At 45.0% G+C, this 26,099-nt stretch overlaps 2 protein-coding genes across 3 annotated transcripts; one reads left to right on the forward strand and one right to left on the reverse strand.

Moving 5' to 3' along the window:
• The first annotated feature begins 479 nt into the window (after nucleotides 1-479).
• Nucleotides 480-25,391, forward strand: aop (anterior open). 2 transcript variants are annotated; one of them, XM_015180571.2, is made up of 4 exons: nucleotides 480-1,616; nucleotides 21,396-22,633; nucleotides 22,702-23,521; nucleotides 23,587-25,391. In XM_015180571.2, the coding sequence occupies exons 2-4, from the start codon at nucleotides 21,484-21,486 to the stop codon at nucleotides 23,852-23,854; spliced, it is 2,238 nt and encodes a 745-aa protein (XP_015036057.2). In that variant the 5' UTR covers nucleotides 480-1,616; nucleotides 21,396-21,483; the 3' UTR covers nucleotides 23,855-25,391. The 2 variants fall into 2 exon arrangements, with proteins under 2 accessions (XP_015036057.2, XP_001356642.3); XM_001356606.4 differs by lacking the exon at nucleotides 480-1,616 and adding an exon at nucleotides 20,879-21,192.
• LOC13036414 (uncharacterized) lies at nucleotides 25,134-26,045 on the reverse strand. Its single transcript, XM_033381105.1, has one exon. The coding sequence runs from the start codon at nucleotides 25,935-25,937 to the stop codon at nucleotides 25,437-25,439; it is 501 nt and encodes a 166-aa protein (XP_033236996.1). The 5' UTR covers nucleotides 25,938-26,045; the 3' UTR covers nucleotides 25,134-25,436.
• Between the last annotated feature and the right edge of the window lie 54 nt (nucleotides 26,046-26,099).

Consider the following 26,099-nt stretch of genomic DNA (forward strand, 5'->3'; position numbering starts at 1 on the left):
AATACACATTTTCAATAAATTTTATCATAGCGACGTCCCACTGTACTCTAAATATGGCTTCGATTTATATTTGTCTCATCATTTGCGGCCAGTAAAACGGATCGAAACAAGCTCGACTTCCCTTCCTTAAATAATTTTCTTAATTTTGTATTCTTCTCAGATGGCGCCAGATGGAGCGTTACTTACGCTCTGACTTGGGCTCGTCCAAGGGGTATTACTATAGGGTGAGCCATTCTAAAGGTGCGCTCGAAAAATAGTTCAAGTGAAATTTATATTTTGAAACGTTCCAATGACAATCCCACCATTCACTATTCCCTGCTTTATATTATTTTTTCTCACTCGGATTGAAAGAGATTGCCCATAAAAACCTACCTTTCGAAGATCGAGGCGCTTCCCACCCTTCAGCAACATACCATGCTCTTTTCAATCTGTTTCTCGCTCTCTGCGCATGCACTCTCACGTATTCGGCTTCTCGTTTTCGCTTTGTTTATTTCTTGCTCACGTCAAAACGTAAGAAACTGTCGTGGCGAACGGACGTGTGTGGTTTCTTGTTCGTTGTTCGTGCAGCGCTTGGGAGGAAATTGTACACACAAGCAGAAAACAGAGCAAGACATTTTGTTGTTCACAAAAATTTGTGCAAAGAAGATAAATACACAAGATTAATATACGATTTAAATTGATTAATGCACAATTAATAGAATTTAAATGACGGCATAACGGTTCCACTTACGTGCGTGCGTGTGTGTTTTTGTGTGCGGGAAACGGAAATAAAGAGATAAACAAGAAACAAGAAACAACCGAACCGACACGAAGAAGTGTAAGTGAAAAGGAGGAGACAAAAATTCACTGTTCTATACCGCGCGGCGCCCGCTCTTTTCCTTACTCGCACTCTTCTTCCTCCGCAAAAGAGTAGGAAATGCTAACACAAACAAAATACAAGTGCAAGTGCATCGCGTGAGAGGGCTGTGTGTGTGTGCGTGTGATTGTGTGTGCGTTTGTGTGTACGTAAGCGAGTGCAAGGAACACAGACGGAAGTACCTTTGACTTGTTCTTCTGCTCCTCCTGCACACGCTCTCTTTTGTTTGCTCTGCTTTGGCGCTGACATTCGCAAAGACAACACAACCAACAACAACAATAACGGCTTTCGAGTAACGGTCAAAAGCAAGCAGTGTGAGACAGGATTAGCCCCAAAAACACAGCACCACCCACCAGACAGCACCCCACCCTACGACAATGGCCCCTTGGCGCAGCAGATAGCCACAGCAGCGACAGAAACAGCGCTGCAGCTTAACCAGGAAATCATCAAAGTAGCAGCAGCAGCAGCAGCAGTAGCAGAGAACTACAGCTAGAAAGCAACAGCAAGCAGTGCATTAGCAAAGTGCATGCATTACCCTACGTCGCACACCGATACGTAGCCGATACGCGCGACACGTATTGCAGCAGTTCTAGGCAAACCACAAAGCAACAAGAACACAACGCCTGTCGATTGTGTCAGCCATTCTGGGATCTGGACATATCCGCTTCCGCATTGCTCAAGAATCGAAGCCCAGTCCCCAGCCCCGCGAAACACCCCCGCCAGAAAGTCTCACACCTCTGAGGCACAGTGGAGCAAACAGGTAAGCAATCGCAACCACAGTGTTAACACAAATTGAGCGATTATCATCTCTCGCTGAAAACATGATATAGTACTACGTCACATTGGTCATGAAATATCAGTACAAGACGATTGTCTGAAACAACTGATAAATGCGCCACCCCATCCCATCCCACCACACACCTTAATCTTTATGGTTTATCTCTCTGCTAAATATGATTTTGTACCCTCTGTCTCTGCGACGACGAACGAGTCTTACAATGTTTGAGTTTCTTGAGGTCAACAAATTGTGGGATCTACACACGTGTAAAAAGATAATTCGGGTAAAATTAGATAGGGCATGAGACCCAGTAACAACGGGTTTATCTAGGGTTTTTTGTTGATTTATTAACTTGGTTTTAGTGGGGATCTAATTGTGGCATCTTTATAAGACTGTTGTAAATTTGTAAAGAAGGCCCTCTTTAACCAGGGACTCGTCATGCCATTTCTGTGGAATACATTCCTCAATCTATTGCTCATCGTTCATACACAATCATTTCACTAATTTCATTTTATTATTCAAGTACCAAAAGTCATTCGCATCTGATTGTTTCGATGGCTGGAGAGGTTAAAAGGTGTCTATTACTGTGAAATGGAAAATACATATGAACATACATATATGAGGTTAGAGGTTGAAAGAATCTTAAAAACAGGAATTCTGTAAATAGAATTCTTCAGTATTGAAAAAAAAAATGCAACATTTTTTGAGTTATTCCAGGGAAGTTCTTTTATTAGCTTGCGTAATTTCTAAGTGTAAGAACCTTTAAAATACATTATGGAGTAAAGTGCACGCTCCACTGCTTTCACAGACCCAGAAAGCTCCCACCTTCTATAATATATAAGAGATCATTGGGTGTTCTTTCTGACAGAACATTGCAATTCGAGATATTACTGTTTTATCGAGTGTGCACGAGTTCTGCCTGTTGCATCATGCTGGTTGGCTGGAAACCATAATTATTCAGTGTCTAGTGGCAGTGCCAGTGCGAGTGCATGTCTTGGACTGTATCGACTGGACTGCTTGGTATGCCATAGAATGGGGTATATGGTATGGCATGGAACGGTTTACTTAAGTTCGGTTCGGTTCGGTTCACGGGTCTCTTGTTGCATGCACTTTTCTATGGAAGTGAAACAAAAGCGGAGTGGAGCGGAGCGTTGAGCTCCAATTAGGGTGCCGCGCGACTCTCTGTGGCTCACGTCAGCGAAATCTTATCGCTGGGGCGCTATGGCAAAAAAGAAGAACAAAAATTAAAGAAAAACATACACAACTTCGGGTCAACGAAGTTTAAATGCTCTTTTCCGTTCTAGGATCAGAAAAGGAGAAGAAAGAGAATGTTTCGATTTAAATGATTGCGAGAATCTCTGCTCTCGAAAGTTGCATATAAATTTCTTATAAAATGAGAAATATTCTTGGAACTGTTTCCTTCTCCGTCTAGAATAATATTACACTTCTTCCTGCCTAGGGTATTGCGAAAACACGTAAAAAATGCCAGCAGAATTGTGTTTATTTATTTGCCTGCGCCGCCGACGACGACGTCGAACAAATCAGCCAAACAGTTCCTGCTTCTGATTCTGCCGCAGCCGCTGCTACACTCTCCCTACCTCCCATACCCCTCATCCATGTGATGAGCATGCGAGTGTGAGTGAGGGGGGTGCAAACCGCACACCTGATCTTGTGCGGGCGCCCGCCACACCTCCGTTATTTCTTAAGAGATGAGAGCAGAAATCGCGCCCATACACGTGCAAATGTGTGTGAGTATTGTGCTTTATTGAGATTTGAATTAGCTTCTCTCTTCTCCGCTCGCTTCAATTAACGGAAAACGTAACAACAACTTTTAGAAGCTGCGCTTTAAGCTCAATTTGGTTGCCTTTACAATTTTATTTTCCTTTCCTGGTTTTCGGTTCTCTCCCGTCTCTGCTCTGCTTTGCTCTTAGGTGGCCTGGTGACCAGAGCCGGCAGCAGAAAAGCAGCGCGACAGACAGCAGCAAAGCACCAGCGCGACGGCAGCGCAGCGTAAATACAATAAATTAAATTCACTTCCGCATTGCTCCCCTCCCCAACGAAAAAGCAAAAAAAAAAGACAACGTAATGGGTGAGTGTGTGAGGCGAAAAGACAAACGACGTAAGAGCATGGCAAGTGCACGGAAGCAAGAGAGCGGGTCAAAAACGGGTAAAGAGGGGCAGCGACGCGATCGCTTGGGAATTGTTGGTACTGGCAGCTAGAAAGAGGAAAAGAGAAGTGCGCAGGGGGGGCGAGGTAAAAGCAAACAGGTATAAAAATTGTTGATCGCAGCCAAGCGAAAAACAGAGAGAGGAAGAGGGAGAGAGAGCGAGAGCGCGCTAAGAAAACGTCGACCTATTCCCTCACACTCCCTCACACACATGGACACACTCACGAGAGTCGTGTGAAACTGGCTGACTCACTCACACACACGTGCGATCGCAGCCAGCGGCGACGTCAACGTCAACGTCGACGCCGACGCCGAATCACTGCCAAGAAAAGAAACAAAATATAAGCAGCGGCGGCAAAATAATGAAAGAAAGAGGAAGAAAACGCCAAGCAGCAAAAAGCAACAAAAAACGCCTTTAAGCGGCAGAGATATTAACACAAAATGCCGAACCAGCAAAGCACTGCATGTGTGTGTGTGTGTGTGTTTGTGAGCAAGAGTGTGACGCTACGCTACTCTCTGACTGGTGTTTCGCTCTCTTTTTCTCAAGAGTGTTATAAAAACAAGTGGGAACAGTGCGAGACATAACGCAGTTAAATATACGAGAGAGGGGGAGGGTCAACTATGGGATAAATGATGTAAAGTTTAAGAATAAAGTCTTACACTGCTGATGGATATGCTTGAGCGGGTGGTACGTGGGATAACATATGTTCTACTCACAGTGGCGGGAAAAATTACTGCCATACATTTTACATCCTATTATTTTTAGCCCACAAACACCGCTTGGGTCAATTCTGGCCATCGTAGGGGGGGGATGGCCCAGGACCCCAACCGTATTTGTTGTGGCTTTTCTTGCTTCTTTCTATTTATGCTTGCTTTTGCTCTTCTATTCGCTGCCTTCTCTCTTTTGATGCACAATGCAAGACAGAGAGAGGGAGAGTCTCGAGACATTTGCTGTTGATGACTCTTTTGTTGTTTTTATTTCCACATTGCATGCGGAAGCGGCTGTACAGTGCAGTGTATATGTAAATTTGCGTATGTATATGTGTGTAAAAACATATTTATATATTGTATTTCTTGTTGTTATCGCAGCAGCAGATGTTGCTATTGTTGTTGCTGCTGTTGAAGCTGAGGCTTGCATGCACTGCTTGTGCCATATTGATGTTTTTGAAATATGAACGCACACACTTGCACAAATAAATATACGCACCGCACACATTGACACCAATAAGTGCACGCGCAGACTTTCTCGCAAAAGTGCACGCACACTCTCACTCTAATAAGTATGTGCACACTCTTACTCTAATAAGTACATGTGTATATGCACACACAGACTCAAATAAGTAAACCCTCTATATAGAAATGGAGATGATATGAAACGCACATTCATTGCAAACCACTTGTGCGCTGCATTTCCCATTGTAACCCATTTTATAGTGCAACAAAAAATCACACTAACCTGGTTTATGCCACCAAATGCTTGAGACGGGGAGACGTCTGCAGTGGGGGCTGCATCGGCAGCGCAGCCTCTACTATGTCGTATCAAATTCGTTCAAGAAAGCACATGTGTATGTGGCAAGAAAACGGGGTGGCCTATCTTGCATCTTTGTAACGTCGAACGATCGTGCGAATTTGCCATTAAAAGCGGTAAACCCATCACAAAAAAAGCTTGCTCTGTGTCGCTTCCTCTCTCCCCCCTCCGCCCCACAACTAGTGGCATGGCAACCACCTGGCTGCTGTGGTCGAACGATTGCTCACACAATGCACTGGTCGTGCGGTTTTGAGGATCAAGCATGTCTCAGGGAGGGAACTTCTCTGCCACTGCAATCGATGAAATCATGGAATGAAATAAACTCGATTCTAGGGCTTATTCATTCATGCGATGATTTCATCCAGGAAATCCATTCGATTGGTATTCTTTATCACTTTCCTTGATATTAAATGATTCAACTTCCTTGATAGGAAGTGGCCATACTATATATAAAACATAGAAGATCGGTCATTTGTCTTAGACTAGTGCAATCTTTTCTCACGATCATCATTTCCCTATATTTCCCAATCTATTCCCGCGCACAATTCCACTGCACTGCACTGCTTGCTTACTTGCCTGCTTGCGCCTCTGCAAAAAGTCAACTCCAGCGACTCCATATAATCTCTGTTGTTGTTGCTTATAGCTAGTTGTTGCTTTTACCTCTTCTCCTGCCGCCCTCTCCTCTGTCTGTCACTCTGTGTCTCTGTGTCTGGCTTTGGGGGTAACCTGTTGTGTGAATTATGTTACGAACGTAACGTGTTTCAAAATATAGGAAGTCTTGCTTGAGCTATAACGCCGCACCGCCACCGTCGCCGCTGCCGATAGCAACAGCGAGGTGCTCGGCTGCTTCAAGCACTGCTTAGCGCTCCTCTACTCTGCTCTGCTCCCAGCTTGACTTCAGCGCTCCCCTGCTCTGCCTAGACTCTGCTGCTAGGCCAAACTTTGATCCTAATGCTGCGGCTGTCACACTATACGATTTCCACCGATGGTTTTTGTTTTTGTAACCAATGATTTTCCTGAAGGAAAAACACTGTCAATTACTATCAAATTGTTCCACCCGGTGGTTTCATCGGTGCACCGATGCATCTGGGATTAGAAATATACAAAATGATTAGAAGACTCAAGCAAAAATGCATCGGTAAAACACTGATCGTGTGAGAGAAGAGCGCAGCTTTGCCTCTGCGTCCAATCCTAAGCTAGCGTTTGGGTGCACTGCTTTTACTGTTTGTTTGCCAGAGCTTTAACGGTGTCTTGATGTGTATTATCTAACTAAAATGAAAGAGAAAGAGCATGAGTTACAGAAAGAGAAAGACGGGGGAGATAGAGTGTCGAAAGAGAGTGGGAGAGACGGCGAAAGAAAGAAGCAAAAAGGCAACAAACAACAAAAACAACAGCAACAAATATGCACCGCATTTTGCAGGTTTGTGGCACATTTTTTGTTGCTGTTGTTGTAGCTTTTGGCACACATACGGGTTATGGGTGAAGCGGGTGAAGACAGGCGGCGATAGCGCAGTTTCAGCGGTTGGTGTGGGGCGGGGCGGGGTACCGTGGGGGGTAAAAGTACATCAACCAAGAAGTGGAGTAATGTTGTGGAAAGTCGAATCGCTTTGGTCTCAGTGGCTTGCTGCTGCTGCTGTCGATGCAACACAATTAGGTAATTTTCTTTCTTCTTATTGAACTTCCAGGAGGCGAAACGAGAGAGAGATAGAGGGAGAGAGAGAGGGAGAGGGAGCAGCATTGCGTGGTTAGACGTAACAGTTTTTGGGTGCACCACAGACCTCCGTTTGATGATGGCGTAACGCCAAAAAAAGGAAGTATCTGTAACGGCTGTAAAAGAGAGTTACTCGAGCTAGAGCCAAGAGTAGAAACACAGTTTTATAATCCCGAACCACACCCCCGCGCCTCCAGAGAGAGAGAGAGAGAGGGCCTTAGGAGTATTGTTACCATTGATTGTTTCGTTATATTGTTGTATCTCTAACTGTATCTGTGGGAAAACTGAAAGAACTACCCCTAGTACCTGAATGGAAGTGGAAACGAAACCCTAGGGATCTATGAAGGAACCCCTAGGAACCACTCTTACCTGTTGAACAACAATGAATGCAAAAGCGGAACAGGTCTTTGCCACTTTCGGCGGACTGGTGGGTGGTCCTGCAACACTAATTGTCGCTCTTGAGAATGGATGGACCACCGCTGTGGTTCCAACCCCTGATTCGATACGACTTGACCCCCGACTCTTAGCCGACCCGGCAGGAGGACCGAGCCGAGCCCTCTCTCTTTTCGCTTAACAATGAAGTTTTTGGCATTTGGCACTTCAACGGAAATTGCATTCAAAACGAGCGCGGAAGAAGGAAGAGATGGCCAGCAGAGAGGCCACTCGAATGGAGAACAATGCAGTGGCAGTGGCACTAGTTGTCCTTGTTCCTGTTCCTTTTCCGCTAAGTCTCCTCGTCCTTCTACTTGAAAACTCTGCGGGAAGTAAAGTATATACATAGGTACATATGTACATACATTTGTATTTATGAGGCTATTGTAGTGAAAATTACATAATAAGAGAATATGTTATTGCTGGAAGTTTTTTAATTCGATTTTTCTATGATGTATTATCTGTAAAGTCCATAACGGAAGACATGGGTAGATATGTTCTATGATACAAAGTAAAATATCTTTAAGAACCATATCAAACTCAGTCTAGATACAAAATGCTCTTGAATCTCATTAAAACCCTCAACGCATATCATTTTTCTTTCGATCCACCTCTATTCGTGTTGCAAAATTACGCTATATCCGATTTGAACAGCTTTCAAGTCTTCAAAACTTCAAGTTCTCTACAATTTAAACACAAAAAATAATACAAACACAATTGAAAAGAGAATCTTGATTGACGCACACGAAGATACTATGCGATTCCCATCGTTTGCATTAAATAATAGGTAGTCTATCTGTTGTACGCTTTTTTGCTATTATATCGTTAGTATTCCGTCTTGTCAGCGTGTTCCAAATGATAATAATAATAATGCCGGGTAGGGGTTCCATGTACTGCAAAGCCCCTATTAGTTCTACGACTTCCGATAATAAGGAAACGCAAAATAAAATAGTTGAAGTTTTAGGACAGGAATCGTTTAAGATGTCTAATGAATTGTAGATCAGTATTAGATCTGTATATGGAAATTATATTTGATTTTTTGCCAAAACCAGTTCTCTAGAAGATAGTTCTCTTTGATGTTCTTATAATTTTAAGTCTTTAACAGTCGATTATCTATTGTAGAACATTTTAGGCGAAATGGTTATTCTTTTTTTTGCTATAAATTAAGATCATGGATCATGGTGTTTTGGATTGTAGAAGATTTGAGGTCACCAATTGGATAGTTCTCTTTAGTTTTCTTATAAATTTTATGTTTTTTATAATGTAATTTCTATGGTAGTGGATTATAGAAGATCTGCACCTATCTAAAAATCGAATTTCGATAGTATTTCGTACAATAGAAGATCTACGGCATTTATGGGTCTGCAACCGTTTAATTCCCAATGATTTGGTCATACTTTAAGATCTCTTAAAATCGAATTTTGTTTGTAGATAATGGTCTTTCGTTTCATAAAAGTTCTACTACAAATTATTTACTCGTAATACACTTTCAATTTCGTTTCGTTTGTACGCATACATGTATGTATTCATGTACATATGTAAATACATTTGTGTAGGTTTGAAATCGCATTTTGGCAAATCTTTAATAAATCAATTAGATTTCAGTGTCGATAGGGGATTGATAAGGTGGCCGAAATAAACAAAATTCCAACTGACGGAGGCAGAATCAAGTATAGGTGTATCTACATATGTGTGTGCTTCTTGTATCTGTGTGTATCTGTGTGAGCGGGGTGCTTCTGTATCTGTATCTGTGTGTAATCAGTGGCTGATAAGCGACACGGAACGAAAGTCATGTGGGTGTGTGGGGGGAAGTGCTAGAAGGTGGGAGGGGAGGCAAACGAAAGGAAAGGAAGCTATAGGGACGGGGAGGAGGTGCTGAAAGGTGCTTACGATAGGAGGCAGGCGTGAGTGGGGGGGGGGCCGATAGGGAACCGGAAATGACGCCAGTCGAAAAATTTACGCTTTCGTTTTGGAGTACTACCAAAAGGGGGTTCGTTGGTCCGGGCGGTTCTTGAAGGGGGTCTGCGTCGAATGCCGCATTGTTCTTCCTCTTTTTCTCATTTATTTTGGGGTTTTTTTCTGTGCATAGAGCGCGGTGGGGGAGGGGGTCCTAATTGATAAAATAATCAGTACATACATATATATATATATATATTTTATTTATTATCATTTATAGCTTCGCATCTTGAAGAAGCAGCACAAAATAAACGTAAAATAGAAAAGTGGCATTTATGGCATTTTATTTTTGTTAATCATATCGGCTAGAAGGCATTCACAAGTGTTATTATAATGATTGCAGCAGTTGTGCCTATCGGTTGTACCCACGGCACGAAATGGGAATCGGAATATTGGGCTGTTCAATTATTTACACCTTGATACGGACGGACGTTCGGATGGAGGTGTTTTTTGCCCGATTACTTTATGGCCGCACTCGTACGCGTTAGAGAAAAGACGTTACTGCGTTACGGAATTCGAGGATTACTTGTTAGCGATGTGCCTCGTCATGCACACGACATGCATTCTGTGACCCGATAGGCTTTATATCTTTTACATACACAGGCATTCTCTTTAGGACTTCCTTCTTCCCTGCATATTTCCAAGTTTTCTTTTGCAAAATTTCCATATTTCATGGAAAGAAATCTCTCCCGAAGTTGACTTGTTCATGGAAATAGTCCTCCTTAAGGTCAATTTCCACTGAAATTCAGTTTACATCAAAGTACGCCCCTCTTGAAACTTCTGCTCTAACTCTTGAGGAAGTCACTGGAGGGATCTCTTCTTCTCTCTGTGTATAGCTTCCCACCTAATAGGAAAATTGTTTTATTACAAGTTGGGAAGATGCTGAGAAATATTTTCAAGAGAATGCCGCCTTCGCCCTGCCGCCCTGCCGCCCCTGTCGTCTGGATGGACACAAGTGTCAAATGTGGCAACAATAACAGCAAGAATGAAGACACAACAGAGTAGAAACGAACCCCCTGAAGGCGCAGAGAGGAACAACACAGAGCAGAACAGATTATATTATAATTTCCAAGTAAGGCGCACACAAATTAAAACAAACAACAAAATTGACACGAACATCACGTAGCAAAATGATGTTGAAGGAGGAAGAAACATATTCTGAGATTATTCCACAAGATGAAGATGGGAGACGGGCACGACGGCAGCCACTTGGGTGTCCAAGAGTTCCAAGAGTTTCCTTTTTCGCCAAATTCATATCATAATTAGCAAAAGACTCGTCGTCTCAAATGAGTCGCTGCTGCCTAATGCTGGAGGCAATGCAGCACGGCGAGCAGTGGCAAAACCTCAAGAGGAAGGATAAAGGATACCATATCCCCAAAGAGGCTCACATGTCGTCTGTCTGTCTATCACAATTGTTAGTTCTGTTCTGGCGGATTGTTCGCTGTGTCGTCCTGACGCCACACTTGTCTTTTATCTCATTAGGTCGCTTTGCCACGTTTTAGTGGCTACTTAAGTGCAACTTTTTTGCGGCATCATCTACAATACAGCAATTGTTTATTGTTTGTAGGAGCTGCTGCTGCCGTTGCATGGCATTGTCCGTCCGTGCTTATCACGAAGCTTTTTCTACCCCCACTCTCCCTCTAGACTTGTAATAATTATCATCATTTGTTGGATTGTTGGGGCGACTTGTGTCTACAATTATATATACAAAATACTCGTATATGCACACAAGTATTCCCCCCGTCGAAGCTCTGGAGAAGCCTATTCAAAGTGCGCTCGCTATCAGTCCGCCCTCTCTCTCTCTCTCTCTCTCACTCTCTCTCCACCAAAGTACTCTACTTGTGGAAATTCCGCCTGGAAACAAGATTCGGTGGCGGCAGAATGCATCCGCAACTCATGAAATTGATTGATTCACCTTATACTAGAGACATTTCCCTAATGATAATCGTTAGATCTATGGCTTCGTATAGGTAGGAACTGATTTCAAAACATCTCCCTAATGATAATCGTAAGTTCAAACATATAGAAAAGTGCTATAGGAAGAGACTGTTGTGGGTTCCGCTTTGAGTCAGTGTTTTTCCCCGAATGATTAAGATGGAAGAGAACTTTATTTTTAGAAAATTTCTCTGTAATCCTAGATGTAGTCAGTAGAGCTCAAGTAATGCGGAAGCGCCCCTCGGTTGGTCGGTGAAATGTGTATCCTTGAAAGTCAGTAAATGCTCTCTCTGTTTATGTTATTCGAAACGAGTGGATCCTATCACTTAGGGGTAATTTACACTTCTTTTTCCTATCGAACAGAGTTTTCTTTTCTATAAGAATACCACTTTCTTGGGAATTTATTGCTAGAGACTTGTCGTATCTTGAAACACGATTTGCCCTTGCTTTACCCTTGTCTTCACTCTGCCCCGGACATCTTATCTGTAATCCGGTTCCGCTTTTATACAATATTTGTAATGCTCTTCGTTTAATCAATAATTCGTGGTTCGACGATACACTCGAAAAGATATGAGCCAATTTCCTGAACACTTAACTCGGATATTACACATCAAAAGAGCGATATATGTATGTACTTTTCAGGGGGTTCTTTGGAGATCTTTTGTGGATGATGTTTACACCTTACGCTTCGCTTCCACCATTGCCATTCCCTCTTTTCACAAAAGATGTTCTGTACTCTTTCCTTTTTTTCTGTCGTTGTGCATTTCCCTGTTGGAACTTGATTTGTGATTATAGACAAGCGTCATCGTCTCTGGTTCTCTGGCCGGTCTCTCCGAGCGTCTCTGAACATCCGCTTCCGCATTTATTAAGTGTCTTTCCACGAGACGGACGTCTCGTCGTTCCTCCGAGTTTCTGTTCGGTTCGCGGTTCGTTTGAGTTCAGTTCAAGCTTGGATTCGTTCGTTTAGAACGTTTTTACAATTCAGGTTTTTGTTCAGTCTCTGGTCGGGTCTGGTCTGGTCGGCTGGGGCTTTGTTTCACTAGTTTTTTTGCTAGTGGCTGGCTCTCTGTAATTAAGATGCGAAGCGCGCGATCGTTGGAAGTTCTTTGCGGATCGGATTGGCTCCATCTCCATGCATGCCTAGATGTTAGCTATGCGGTGTGTCTGTCTGTCTGTCTGTCTGTCTTTCCGTCTTTCTGTATGATGCTTGATTACTAGTGCAAATACTAACTACCGGTTTAGATGCTCTCGACCAGATACAACGTACAGAACAGAACACAACATAACACAGAAGTGAAACGAAGCGATCGCTTGGTTGGGTTTGCTTCTTTTTCTCTTTTGCTTGAGACCTGACTTTGGGTTTGGTTAAACGATCGATGGGTTTGGCTCTGGTTCACAGGAAGTTCTGTGCCCCTCGATCGCATAAAAGCAGGAAGCAGGTCTTTCCATCGCTCGTGCATTTTCCCATAAGCGAGAGGACACACCTTTTCATCAGAGGTGTTATACGTTGGGTGTAAGGAAACGCATAACTCCCATAAGCGAAAGGACACAATCGTTTCGAGTTATATGAACTCTGTGGTCGTACTCCTACTTCTTCAAAGAGACCAACTGGAAGCTCAAGTCTTCATCCGTTGATGGAACGGGAAGTCAAGAAAGAGACAAATTGCTGTCTTCTTTTTTTTTATTTTTTGTTCCTTGTGCTGTATCTATTGGCGTTATCTTATCGGTATACATATTTGTTGTCAACTTACTGAAAAACCTCAAGCAAATCGTAAACATTTCATAATACACATAAACATTATGGTCGGTGTCGGTATGATGGGGTGGAAGTGGTGCTGGTGGTGGGACACTCTGTTCCAACGGAACATGTTGTATCTTTTACGACTATATGCTCTGGGCTCTTGTCTATATCTCTGTCGTCTCTTTATCACAAAAGGCAAAAGGCAGCTCGCGACACCAAAGACAACAAGTAATCCTAGTTTACAGATACACATACCCACTATCGTCCGTACGTATATCACATGTATTCGGTTTTGGTGCTGCCACCAAAAAGGCCTCCAAACGGCGCACAGGTGTTGTGTGGCAGAAGAGCCACACAACTGGAACTCGAACTCTGTGGATTCTTATCGCGGATTCGGTTGGCTTGACGGACAAGGTGTTCCACCTCCTTGGAATTCTACGCCTACTCCCACAGGTGGGACAAAACCCTCAATGGTTAGACCCGTCATGCACAAGACATGCATGTTGTTGTGGGTTTCAATTCCCAAGCATTCTCTTTTGCATTCTTCGCTTGTGCAACTCGAATCGACATCAATAAGGATACATGAATTGTATCTAATATCTTTAGGTCTGATAGGCGAAAAGGTGATTGAGAAAGTATGAGGGAATCTCTCTCGAAAGGTGATCTTTCAGGGGTTTTTCCAATAAACAAACATCTTTGTTTTAAACCCTTTTCAAAGCTTTCCCTTTTCTCAAACGAAACTACTTTGCTGAAGGGAGTTCCTTCCGCAAATAAAACTAATTTGTGGGACTATTGATTTGCTTTTAGTTTCAACCAAGGTCCATGCTCCCTCCCCAACCGCCCATCTTTGGGGCAGTACTGGTGCCCTCTTTGTGGCATGCCTTCTTCTGTTCTGTTCCATTCCTCTCAATCTAACCCACTGCCTGGGCATCCCCGTCCACTTATTTGTGGTCTTCAAACACGGAAGCATCTCATGTCAACCAATTGAACCCGCACTGACCCCGACCCCGACAAGAGGGAGAGAGAGTGAGGGATGCCCCACTCTCCTTGTACTAAGAGGCAAAACATTAAATTCTTGCTGCAGGCAGCAGTCCAGTGCCAGTGCCAGTGCCAGTGCCAATCATCATGATGATGATGCCTTATTAAGTTAGGAGATACATATGTGGCAGAGGGGGGTTCTATGCGGTGTGGCAGGGACCATCGCAGTGGAGTGGCTGCCACAGATGGGGCTGCAAGTGCGAGAAAATCGCAAAGAGTTGAAACAAAACGTAAAAACAAGAGAAAAAACAAGAAAAAAACAGCAGTTGCGACTAATTGAATGTAATGGGCACAAATGATGCGGTTGATGCGGTCTAGGTCTACGTTCAACAATTCCGTATGCCACATGCCCCATGCCTCACGCATGCCCCTGGTTCTTCTTCTTCGGAGGAGGAGGAGGAGAGGAGTAGAAATGATTTTGAACTCTTGTCTAACGTTTGATGAACTCATCCATCCATCGTATGGAAATGGAAATGGAATATCTGGTTGGAAGAGATCTCTGTTCGTTTTCGGGTTCTGTCTCTCCCATTTCTAGGTATAGTAGCTCCTATCCCAATCCGATGATAATGATTCCAATCATAATGCTACCGATAATGATCATAATGATGATGCTGTGCTTTTTTTTGTCTTTATTGTTATTGTTCTTTGAGAGAGCCCCTCCATTATGATAGAGGAATCTACTACTACGATGATGATCCGAAAAAAACAAAAACCGAAGCAGTCTTTTGTCTTCTCCTCCACTTTTTTCCATTCAACAACAACAACGGAACAGAGTCTTTCGTGTTTGCATATTAAAAAATACCAAAAGGTTATCGAACGTTTGATATCATTAAGTTTTTTTGTTGTTCCCTATCTCTGTCTCTTTTCCGATATGTGCAAAGCATACACAGCATACGATTTATGTAAAGATGGAACAATGAGGCAGCAGAAACAGAAATACTTTTGGGTTAAAGCCAAAGTTTCGAGATACATTAGAACCAAAAACACGTCACGTAACGCCTACAGCCGTACAAGAAATGGGTTCTTTTCGAGGAATGGAAAGAAAGATCTTTCTCTGCCTCTGCCTCTGCCTCTCTCTAGCTCTTTCTCTCTTGGAACTTCAAAACAAAAGAACTTGAAAGATCTTCAAGGTGAAAGAAGAGGTGGGAGATCTTGTCGCCTGATCAAATGCGAAGAGAAAACTAAATTAATAACAGACTAGAAATACTAGAGAAAGAAGGAGAATAAAAAGAGGTATCTTATGAGGCCCTCTGGCTCTCCTTTCTTTTGTTTGGAAGGAATTGGTGCAAAGATTTTATACTCGATACATGTGCCTCAAGGAAAACGTTACGACTGTTTTTTTAATTCTTCTATAGATACAAAACCCCTCCCAAATGCATGGCATTCCAGGGTATCTTCAGTTTCGACTCCCCTTTCGACTCTGCCCTTTCTTTTGCGTCTGCTCCTTCTTCTACAGCCACCGCAAAGGCCCCCCCTCCCCCATCCATCCCTCTGATGATCGCAGCTTCAGGTCCGACTGAGCTTCGGCTGATCCCCTCCCCCCCGTCTACCAAGTGCGTAACGATGATTGATTTGCTTGGGCTTGAGCTTTGAGCTTTCATTGTTGTTATTGTTTGAGGGCTTCAAAAAAAAAAAACCCAAAAAGTGAGGAGAAACAAAAGAAAATTGCCCACGGCGCTTGAAGGGGAGGGGGGCTGGCGGCTGGTGGCTGGCTTAAAGCTTAAGGTCTGCGGCTCTGTCTCTAAGCGGGGGCATAAAATGACGAGCTAGACAGAAAACTGAACCGCAGACATTTGGTTTTTGTTTTTTTCATGCCTCTTCTTTATCTACTTTTGCTTCTTGTTTTTAGTATATGGGTAGGGTATATGGGCACTAGAGCATTTTCATGCACATTTCAAAGGAAATGTCTCAAGAGTTTGAGTAGAATGCAATGCTATATGTATTACCTAAAGTTGATCAATATCGAAGGACCATACCATATATGCACATCAAGTAGCTGGTGTAGAAAGAGTATCAAAAGCTTCGACTCCCTACCGAAGTTAGTCTTTCGTTTTGCTTGTTTTCTTGTTGTTGTCGCCGATCGCGCGAAGAAGAACCCGGAATTGGCGTCGTTTTTGTAGTTGTTGTTGCTTGTGTGTGTACGTTCGTGTGTGTGTGTGTGTGTGACGTGAGTACCAATACAAATGCCAATACAAATAGCAAACACGATACGCTCACGCGCTTGTTATGCACGCTCAGCGCAGCGTCTATTTGAGTGGGTGGTGGGGGGGGGGGGGGGGGGGGGGGGGGGGGGGAAGAAGAGAGAGCACCTGGTAGGTAGGCATAGAGGGGGGTGTAGTAAAGTGGTGCAGGGGGGGCGGAGAGCAGTTACCAGAGAGGTGTATCCGGAGGTAAAGGTAAATCATGTGTGAGCATGATCGAGGGGGGTGGGGGAGACCCTCTATAAGCTGTTGCTGCTGCTGCTGCTCTTGTTGTTGTTTCTCTTAAATAAACGAGACGCTCGACGAGCCTGAGAGTGTGGTGGTGTGTCTGTGTAAGAGAGCAGTTATAAAAGCAAAGCAGGTCGTTGACACGACTATTTTGGATTTCGGATTTTTGAATATATCGGTTTTTTTATGCTTATTAATTGAGTATTTGATATGTATGTATTGTATGGCATGGGAAGAAGGTGATCGATCTAAAAAACAGCTGGCATACACGTGCAAAAAAAAAACTAGCAATACAGTGAAGGCTTTCTAGGGTGGATATTCCTTCAATATACCATTCAGATATCCATAGAGATTCCCTCGATCTTTACACCTGTGACACGCTCCCCGGAAGGGAGATTCCTTTGGACCATATTTGCGTTTGATTTCTCAAACACTGGAAACCATGGCAAATATGCCTTTAAGTGAGCAATCGGTGGCGAGATTTCACTGTACCATATCGAACAATAATCGAATTCGAACCCTGAGCAAACTCATTGAATTACATGCAACATTTTTGTGGTATAGTAGGGTCAAATCCCTCGCCTTTTCAATAAGGGTTGATTTAGGGCAAAACAAAAAAAGAAGAATGGAAAAAAAAGAAAGAGAAACAAACAAAAAGAAAAGGAAAACGAAGCTGCAATATCAGAGGGCACACCGAACACAGCACACAGGCACTTGAGCCTCAAATCCCAAGGAAAGACCTCATAAAAGAGATCAAATGTCAACGACAGAGAGGAGACACCGCGCACCATCCATGCCACACCACGCCACACCACAGCACACCACATGCCTTGTCATTCCTTCCTTCCCTGCCATTGCCATATCTCCATTCTTTGGTAGTTTTGTTTTTTCGGTCCGGGATTCCAAGAAGTCCTACAAGATGTAAAGTGCATATGCCCGTAGACAGAATAAGGTAAAGAGGATGGGATGGGACGCATTTCCTCATTCTCTTCCTTCTCTACCTGACAGAGTGAGGGAGAGCAGATAGCATCCATCAGCATCTTGGTTGCAGCCGTCTCCCTCTGGCACCTTACTCCGATCGACTGCTGAGCCGTTAATCTTAATGCGCCATGGCGGCTGTCGCTTCTGTCTCTCTTCTCCCTCTCTCTCTGTGTGTGTTTGTTTGCTATCAGATTTTTCTCCTTTTCTCATCATTCTTACTGCGCAGCACTTGATGCACCGTCAGGGAGTGCAGCAGTGGCATCGTCAGAGGGGGGTCCCAAAGAAGGATGCGCCTGCGGAAATTACTCATTAACTCCCGCGGGCTCCGGGCCCCGACCCTGTAGCTCACTCACACACTCACACACATTTAGTGAATCATTCCAGGTCGCCGCCGCTGGAACTGGAATTCCAGCTGGGTCTAGGAGTGGATGATCAAGTGTCATCTTAAGGGGAGAGGCACAGATAAAACATACGATTCTTTTTCCTACAGCTTATCTGATTTCTTCATCATTTTAGTATTGCTTTTCGCTTAATCCTTCTCGCCCTCTCTCTTGGCCTGCTGCTGGCTGACTTTTTCTTCTACGACTTCCTTATCCACGGCGACCATCTCCATCTCCATCTCTCTCTCTCAATCGGTCGTGTCCCATTTTCTCTTTGTGGATTTCCGATCCCACGGCCAACATCATCAACTTGTCACCCACACGCCCCGCTCACATTGCGATGATGCGATGCTGCTCCCGCGCTCTCTCTTTCTTTCTAACCAAAAGCGGAAATATTGCAAATAAAAAAGAGAGAGGAGATCGAGGGGGAGGGGAGGGGAGAGGCGAAGAGAGCAGAAGACGGCGTTCTTTAACCCATTTGTGTGCAGTGATGTAGTTTTTCACCTTTCTTGGCTGCTCCTCGGCTCCTCGGCTCCTGCCCCCACTCCTTTTCCTGCCTCTCATCTGCTTTTCACCTCCCACTCCAGCCGTTCATCAGCCCCCTTGCTGGCGTTTATTCTCTCGCTCTCTCCCCCTCTACTGTCCTCTTTTTTTGTCTTTTTCTAAACTGATCGTTTTATAATTTTCGTTTGTAATTTCCGTTGAAACCGGTTCGACATCGTCCGCATACCTTTCGAACTACCTGTGTGCCTGAGAGTCGTTTTTACGTTGTGTAGAGGTGTGGTACGGTGTGGTGCGGGGGGGTGGGGTGCTGCTACGCTACTGCTCTTCCACTCTTTCAATTTCTTCTTTCATGCCGCGCCTCCTTTCCTGCTGCTGAGATTTAGAAATATTCTTTATACTCTCTTATTGCGTGTTGCCATACCCTTTGCTGCGAGGGTATGATGATGTTGCGAATCATTTGACAAAGAAAAACTTGGACATAGGAACAATATAACCGAGCAGTCTGGAAATCTCACCTTTCTTATGGACCAATGATTGATCCAAACCGTAATACCATAATCTTATAAGTTCCATACGAAAATTCCACTTGCAAGGGTATCAAAGCAGTCCGCACACAACGCTAGTACTCCGTTCCTTTCTTGTCTTTCGGCCTCTGCTTTAGCTTTAGCTTTAGCCTGTTCCTCTGTCTGTCTTGGCTGCTGTTGTGTCTCCTCTGCCTTGTTTTGCCCGTTGCCCTCTTCCTCTGCCGCCCCGCCTGCTTCTGGCCTGATGATGAGCATTCATTTGTCATTTTACTACGTGCCACCGACTCCAACTCTGGTCCGAATGTTTATTTGTTGTTCCCCGAAACATGTGTGCTGCCTGCCACTAGAGGAATATATGATTTTTATTTTAGTGAAAATTCTACCATGTGTTATGGTTGGGTTTTCTGTGTTTTGTGGCAACCAAAATAACACGTAGGATCGTGTACATACATATATATCATACATACTCGTATCTCCCCCATCTCCAACCATACATATGTGGGCGAGTGTGTGTGTGTATGTGTGTGTGTGTGGAGCACAATCAGCAGCGGGGCATCTCCTTCTCTCTCTTCGAAAACAAATAGATCGGATCCGACCCCCTCTAAGAGACATGCATGTACATGCATAATAAAATATTCAAGATGATCATGATCATCAGGGAACATCATCATTGCATAGTCAGTCGATCCCACCCCTCCCCCCATACACTCTTCCCCAAAAAAGCCACTTGCCTGCCTGCCTGCCGCCATCCCATCCCTTTCTAGCGCTGCTCTCTTCTCACTTGTTGAAAGCGCTTCCCGGAGAATGAGGAAGTTTCTTGTGTGCGAGCAGAGCAGAAGCAGAAGCAGAGCAGAGACGTCAGCAGAGATGTGAGATAAATTTTAACATGCCAGCAGCAGCAGCAGCAGCATCAGCACATGTGTGTGTATGAGTGCACAGGCACTTTGTCTGGGAATAAACAGGGTGCCTGAACAAGATGCTAATCCTTTGCTTCTTCTTCTGAATTTACTCATGGCTTGCTGCTCTCTTTACCCACTGGCGGATTTATTAGTTTCCCCATCCATCGTATCGTCGCCCAGCGTCTTTCTCCAACATGGTTGCTGCTGCTGCCTTTGGAAACGGGTTTTTGTTGTGTGGAATGTGCACTTCCGTTTGCTGCTGCTGCTGCTGCTGCAGCAAGATATGGCCCGAGAGTGGGCAATGGGCACGGCTTTCAAGTTTTCGAGAGACGTTCGTTCGTTTATTCCACGATCCCTCGCTCTCGCCTCCCCCTCTCCCCTCCCCTGCAGCGCACTTGTGCCATCAATACATTCGTTTATGTTGAAATCTTTACAGCACAAAAAAAAAACAAAAATGATCCCCGCCAAAGATACACACACACATCTCCTCGTATTTGTTTGTGTGTACACATCCGGAATATGACTGTGGGGCAGGACGCCCATGCGCACAAATACATGCATACCATCAGAGATCACACATTTTTATGGAAATTACCATATTGAGAAATTTACAATTAAAAAGTTAAACGAGTCTGACTAGGCGACTACCGAATGCGCTATGTTCTTAATTTTTACCGATTAACAACGGTCTGTGCTGCCCCCTCCCCAACAGGCCTGCATTTAAGAAGAATTGGAATCTAATGAAACATTCCACTCCTTCGACTGTAGCGCATTCTTGTGTTCTGTTATGCCGAACCATTTTTTCTGTTTTTCTTCCGAAGATCTTCCTCTTTGCCCCACAGCAGACAACGTCCGTCGCTGCGGGGGTGTGCCGCAGAAGATGGGATCGAGAGCAGGCGAGTGAGAGAGAGAGAGAGAGAGAGCGCTAAGAAGAGAGCAACTCAGCACAGCCTCTGTCTCTGCCTCTGCCTTCTTCTGCTTCTGCTTCTGCCTTGCGTCTCTGTCTCTGTCTCTTCCAGTGAGTCACACTATCTTTTTGCCTCTCCGATATTGAGGTCCGGTCCGTCAGTTTGTTCGGATGCGCTTGCCTGCCATACAAATATTTGTTGTAGTTGTTGGATAGTAGCGTCCGCGATCGCGTTCGCGTCCGCATCGTTGGAGATATTTGTATATTATTTGTTTATTTCCACCAAACCATCCATTGGATACTCTGCGCGGTGGCGACGATTATGAAGAAATTTGATTTTGTTGGAATGCGAATGTCGGCAGCGGCTGTCTGACTCTCTCGCTCTCTCTCAGTCTCAGTCTCATCTCTCCTCGAATTGGATCGCGGTATGTGTGTGTTGTTGTTGTGTCTGGAAAGAGAACACACGCCGATGCTCTCTGATTCCTAGTGTTCCTCTTCTTTGGAATTTTTGCTAGCGGAAGTGTGTACATCCTCTGCACTTTGACCGTTGAAATATATATGTACATACATATAAGATATATAGAAAATACACCAACTAATTTTGTGAAATTTCCCTTTGTTATTGCAGATCACAGATCCCAAACACGGATATATTTAGTGGCTGCCACTAGTCGAGCGTCCCGCGTGCAGGATTCATTTATTTTAAAAGTGGCTGCATGTCCAAAATGAAAATGCTCCCAGTACAGTTATCATTGAATTCGCTCAATCCCGGCATCTGGAGCGATGTGCTGTGGCGCTGCCCACCGGCACCGTCCAGCCAGCTGGCGGAGCTGAAAACCCAGTTACCCCCATCGTTACCCTCGGATCCGCGACTGTGGAGTCGCGAGGATGTGCTGGTCTTCCTGCGCTTCTGCGTGCGCGAGTTTGATCTACCGAAGCTCGACTTTGATCTCTTCCAGATGAACGGCAAGGCGCTGTGTCTGCTGACGCGTGCCGATTTCGGACACAGGTGCCCCGGGGCCGGGGATGTCCTGCACAATGTGCTGCAGATGCTCATCATCGAATCGCACATGATGCAGTGGCATTTGCCCAACAGCCCGGTGACGCCCACCAGCCGCTACCCACTGTCGCCGCAAAGCCATCCGCCGACAATGACATGGCCGCCATTGAATGCCCCGCCCGAGAGCAATAATCCCTTCCACAATACGACCCACCACCTGGCGCATCATTTTATGGCGCCCAATTCGGTGACGCTCAGTCCCCCGCCGTCGGTTGATTCGCAGGCCAGCAGTCCGCCCCAGGCCCCTTACCAGAACCAGAACGGAGGAGGAGCACCAGGCTCAGGATCATCCTCGGCACACACATCCAATGGCGGATCTAGCAGTGTGGGAACTTCAAACAGCGGACCGTCGGCGCCGGCCTCTTCCAGCTCTGGCAGCAGCACGGCCAGCAATGGATCGGCCATGCCCATGAAGGGGATCAGCAGTGCCAGCAGCAATCACAGCGACTCCGAGGAGGAGTACTCTGTTTCCGAGCCAAAAATGGCCACCGGCATGCCACCAGCGCCGCTCTCCTACAGTACGGCCAGTCCCCCAAGCACGCCCATACTGAAGGACATTAAACCCAATTGGACGCAGCAGCTGACGAATAGTTTTGTCAACTCGTGGTCTCAGCAGCAGCAGCAGCAACAACAACAGCAGCAGATGCAGGCGGTGCAACAGCAGCAGCCCCAAAAGCTGACGCTGGACAACACAGCCGGACCAGTGGTGGCACCCGCCGGAGGATCCATTTCCGCCCCGACAACGCCCAGTTATATGTACAAAGCGAAAAGGGAATTCTTTCCAGAGAACTCTGAGCCCAATACAAGTAAGTGGCACATTGCAATGATCAAAATCCAAAATCCATTCCTAACACACTTTTCGCTCCTTTTCTAGATGGTCGCCTCTTGTGGGACTTTCTGCAGCAACTGCTGAACGATCGCAATCAAAAGTACAGCGATCTGATTGCCTGGAAGTGCCGCGACACGGGCGTCTTCAAGATTGTGGATCCCGCTGGGCTGGCCAAGCTGTGGGGCATCCAGAAGAACCATCTATCCATGAACTACGACAAGATGTCGCGCGCCCTGCGGTACTACTATCGCGTTAATATCCTGCGCAAAGTACAGGGCGAACGTCATTGCTATCAGTTTCTGAGGAATCCCACGGAACTGAAGAACATTAAGAATATATCGCTTCTGCGGCAGTCCACCCCTGCAGCGGGTGCTGGCAATGGAGGAGCACAAGGGATGACCCAGGGCAATGGAAATCCAGCGCCCAGCAGCCCCGCAGCGGTCCAGAACTGGAGCCAGCAGCAGCAGCAACAACAGCAGCAACAACAACAACAACAGCAATCCCCCCAGCGTCCTGCCTCCCGTAATGGTCCCATGAGTCTGCCCGCTGTGGCAGCAGTGGCTGCAGCAGCAGCTGCCGCCTATGGACCGCCACCCACATCGCCGCTCTTCATGCACGCCATCAACGGAGCCTTCCATTACCTGTCCGCGACGGCGGCCGCTGCAGGAGCGCCACCCAATTCCCCAGCGCTGCAAACGCCCGGTGCCGCAGGGCCGGACAAGTTTCAATTCCATCCACTGAAGCTGGAGAATGGTGGGGGAAGCTCGGGATCGGACAGCGCCGGAGAGGACCTGAAGCCCACGGATCTGAGTGTCAGCGGCAAGAGTGCCGCCGCCGCAGCTGCCAGCAACGAGGACTGCTATCCGTAAGTGGCCCCCCGCCTACACGCTTCTGTTGCCTCCTAATACCAAGCATCATCTCCATCTGCAGGCTCATACGCAATGCCGATGGATTGACGACCATCAAGCTGATACGCTACAACGATCATCAGTCGGCGCCCTCGCCCGCAGAGCAGTCACCCAAGCCGGAGGAGCAGCAGCAGCAGCAACAGCAACAGTTGCCCGCTGGTTCCAACTCGCCAAAGCCCATGGAAGCGAGCGATCAGGCCCAGCCTGTGCCTATGGACAGCAGTGATTGCAATGGCAGTGTTGAGGTGTCCGAGGAGGCGTTAGCTGCGTTTAGGCATATGCGGCAGTAGGAGTAGCACCCCCATCATTGCCTTTCCCCCCACAAACATTACCTGAGCTAAAAATGGGACCAGCACACACATAAACACACCCCTATGCCCGCCCCCTAGCTGGATGTGGTTGCCTTTTGTACATAGATAAAAACATTTGCATCAATATATATATATTTTATACATCAAATTATTTATTAAGCTAATCTAACGAGAGAGAGAGGAGAAATGGAGCGAGTGAGCGAGAGTGAATGTAATTTCGTTTTGTTGTAAGTAGAGTTCTTGAAAAAACAAAAAAAAAACACGGCGCAGCGCAGCCTTTGATTATGTGCCAATTTCTACATTAAATCAGAATTAAATTATAAGTTATCACACGCCCCGACCCCCCAAGCATCAACAACAATCATACGAGTAGCGTGTAGCGAGAGTAGCGCCGCCCCTTAGCGAGTAAGTGTTGCCACCTTTGAGCTTTACAAATGTTGCCTCAACAAAATGGTTTCAAATTTATGAAAACGAAAAACAAACACAAAAAACAATTGTTAAAAATACGATACGAAATATGAAAGAAAGGAAAGAAAATTGTTAATTGATATACAAAAAATAATCAGCGAGAAGAGAAGATAGAGAGATTGATTTCTTGTGATAACAGATTCATTGGCTGGAGAAGAGGAGAGCACAGAAGGAGGAGTATGCAGCCACAGGAGAGATCCAGGAGCTATGGGATCCATGGTGTGGAAGCTGAAACAGTTTCTCCGTTCTGTTTCTCCCTGGCGGCCTCTCCTGCTGCCTGCCTGCCTCTCTCGACAGCTGCAAACAGAGAGCTTTCAAAATTCAATTTCAATTGGAGAAAACCCCTTAGCCCTTAGATACAAGAACATGAAGAAGAAAAAAAACATTGGCTTCCATTTTTATAGCAATGATTACGAGCATATACACATTTAGTTTTCAATTAAAACATTATTCATACGATTATTATTATTATTATATAATTTGTATGTTAGTTTTCTAAGCGGCTGCGCCCTCACGGAAAGATGTGTGGATTCGCAGCAAAAAGCAGAAGTGTTCATTTAAGCATTAACAATTTTAGTTTGTAAAACAACTGCACGTCGCCCCATACAAACCATAAAAAACAATAGAAATTTTGTACATTTTGAAGCACACTTTATTAATTATATTAAATGCAAAACATAAATGAAATGTCATGGAATGGAGAGGCGCAGACCATCAACCCCACACCACACACACGCTCATCCAACTTAGCTTTTAGTGCCTGTAATTATTATTAATTATTGCATAGATCTTATAGTACATCTAATTTTCGTACATACGATATATATATATATTTTTTATCTGTTTTTTCGCTTACGCATTAAGTTTAAACACCGCCAATAGCTAATAATTAGCACTCTAGTGTCGCCACAATACCTGTTCTTCCATTTGCAAAAACCTTTACCTAGTATATCTTTCGATCAATAGGTACATATACAATTTATATGTATTAAAAAAATATTCAAGAAAACGGAAACAAATTTATATGTAATAAATAAATGAAAAATGATATACACACTGGAAGATCCTATGGATCATCATCGTCCTCTCCTCCCTAGATAAGTTCCTGATTGTCCAAAAACTCGCGTATCATATTGCGGCAGGACTTGAGCAGAACTTTGTTGCAGTCATTTTCACTACGGCGGGGCACAGGCGTCAATCGGGATTTGGCTTTCACTATCGATGATGATCCTCCTGCATTGGTAGTAGATTTGGCTGGAGTCAAAGAGCGTCTCAGCAGATGGTTGGGAATCGAACGCTTCTTGATAGGCTGAGCAGAGTCGGGAGTGCGCACAGCCTGATCCTTGGGCGTCAATTTGTCGGCGATATGCTGCGGCGGTGTGGGCGAACGTGTTACAGAGGTGGAGGGCATTGGCACCGACTGCCTATCGTACTGATAGCGCAACATGAGCAGAGCGGCAGCAGCCTCCATTTCCAAAGCACCATACGAGATGCGGCCATCAAAATCCTGTTTGTGGATATTCACTTCGGATTCCCTGGCTGGCGATGGGGTCTGGTTGGTCTTTCGTTTGTTCATCACACGGTGGTACTTCATGATTGCTGGCTGGCAAGGAACTGATGTCCATTGGCATTTAGGGTAAGGCTTTTATAGGCCAAAAGGATGTACCTGATGGATAAAGATAATCTACCTACCGATTGGGTAAATCCGCGGGACCTTTGCTTATTAGAGATCTACCTACCAATTTGATAATCCCGA

This window comes from Drosophila pseudoobscura, chromosome 4 (genome assembly GCF_009870125.1).
Source record: "Drosophila pseudoobscura strain MV-25-SWS-2005 chromosome 4, UCI_Dpse_MV25, whole genome shotgun sequence".
Lineage (NCBI taxonomy): Eukaryota > Metazoa > Arthropoda > Insecta > Diptera > Drosophilidae > Drosophila > Drosophila pseudoobscura.

Coding starts and splice junctions, on each gene's coding strand:
- LOC13036414 (XM_033381105.1), bottom strand. CDS start 25,937: ATGAAGTACCACCGTGTGATGAACAAACGAAAGACCAACCAGACCCCA.
- aop (XM_015180571.2), top strand. CDS start 21,484: ATGTCCAAAATGAAAATGCTCCCAGTACAGTTATCATTGAATTCGCTC. Junction 22,634..22,701: donor GAACTCTGAGCCCAATACAA/GTAAGTGGCACA, acceptor CTCCTTTTCTAG/ATGGTCGCCTCTTGTGGGAC. Junction 23,522..23,586: donor AGCAACGAGGACTGCTATCC/GTAAGTGGCCCC, acceptor CTCCATCTGCAG/GCTCATACGCAATGCCGATG.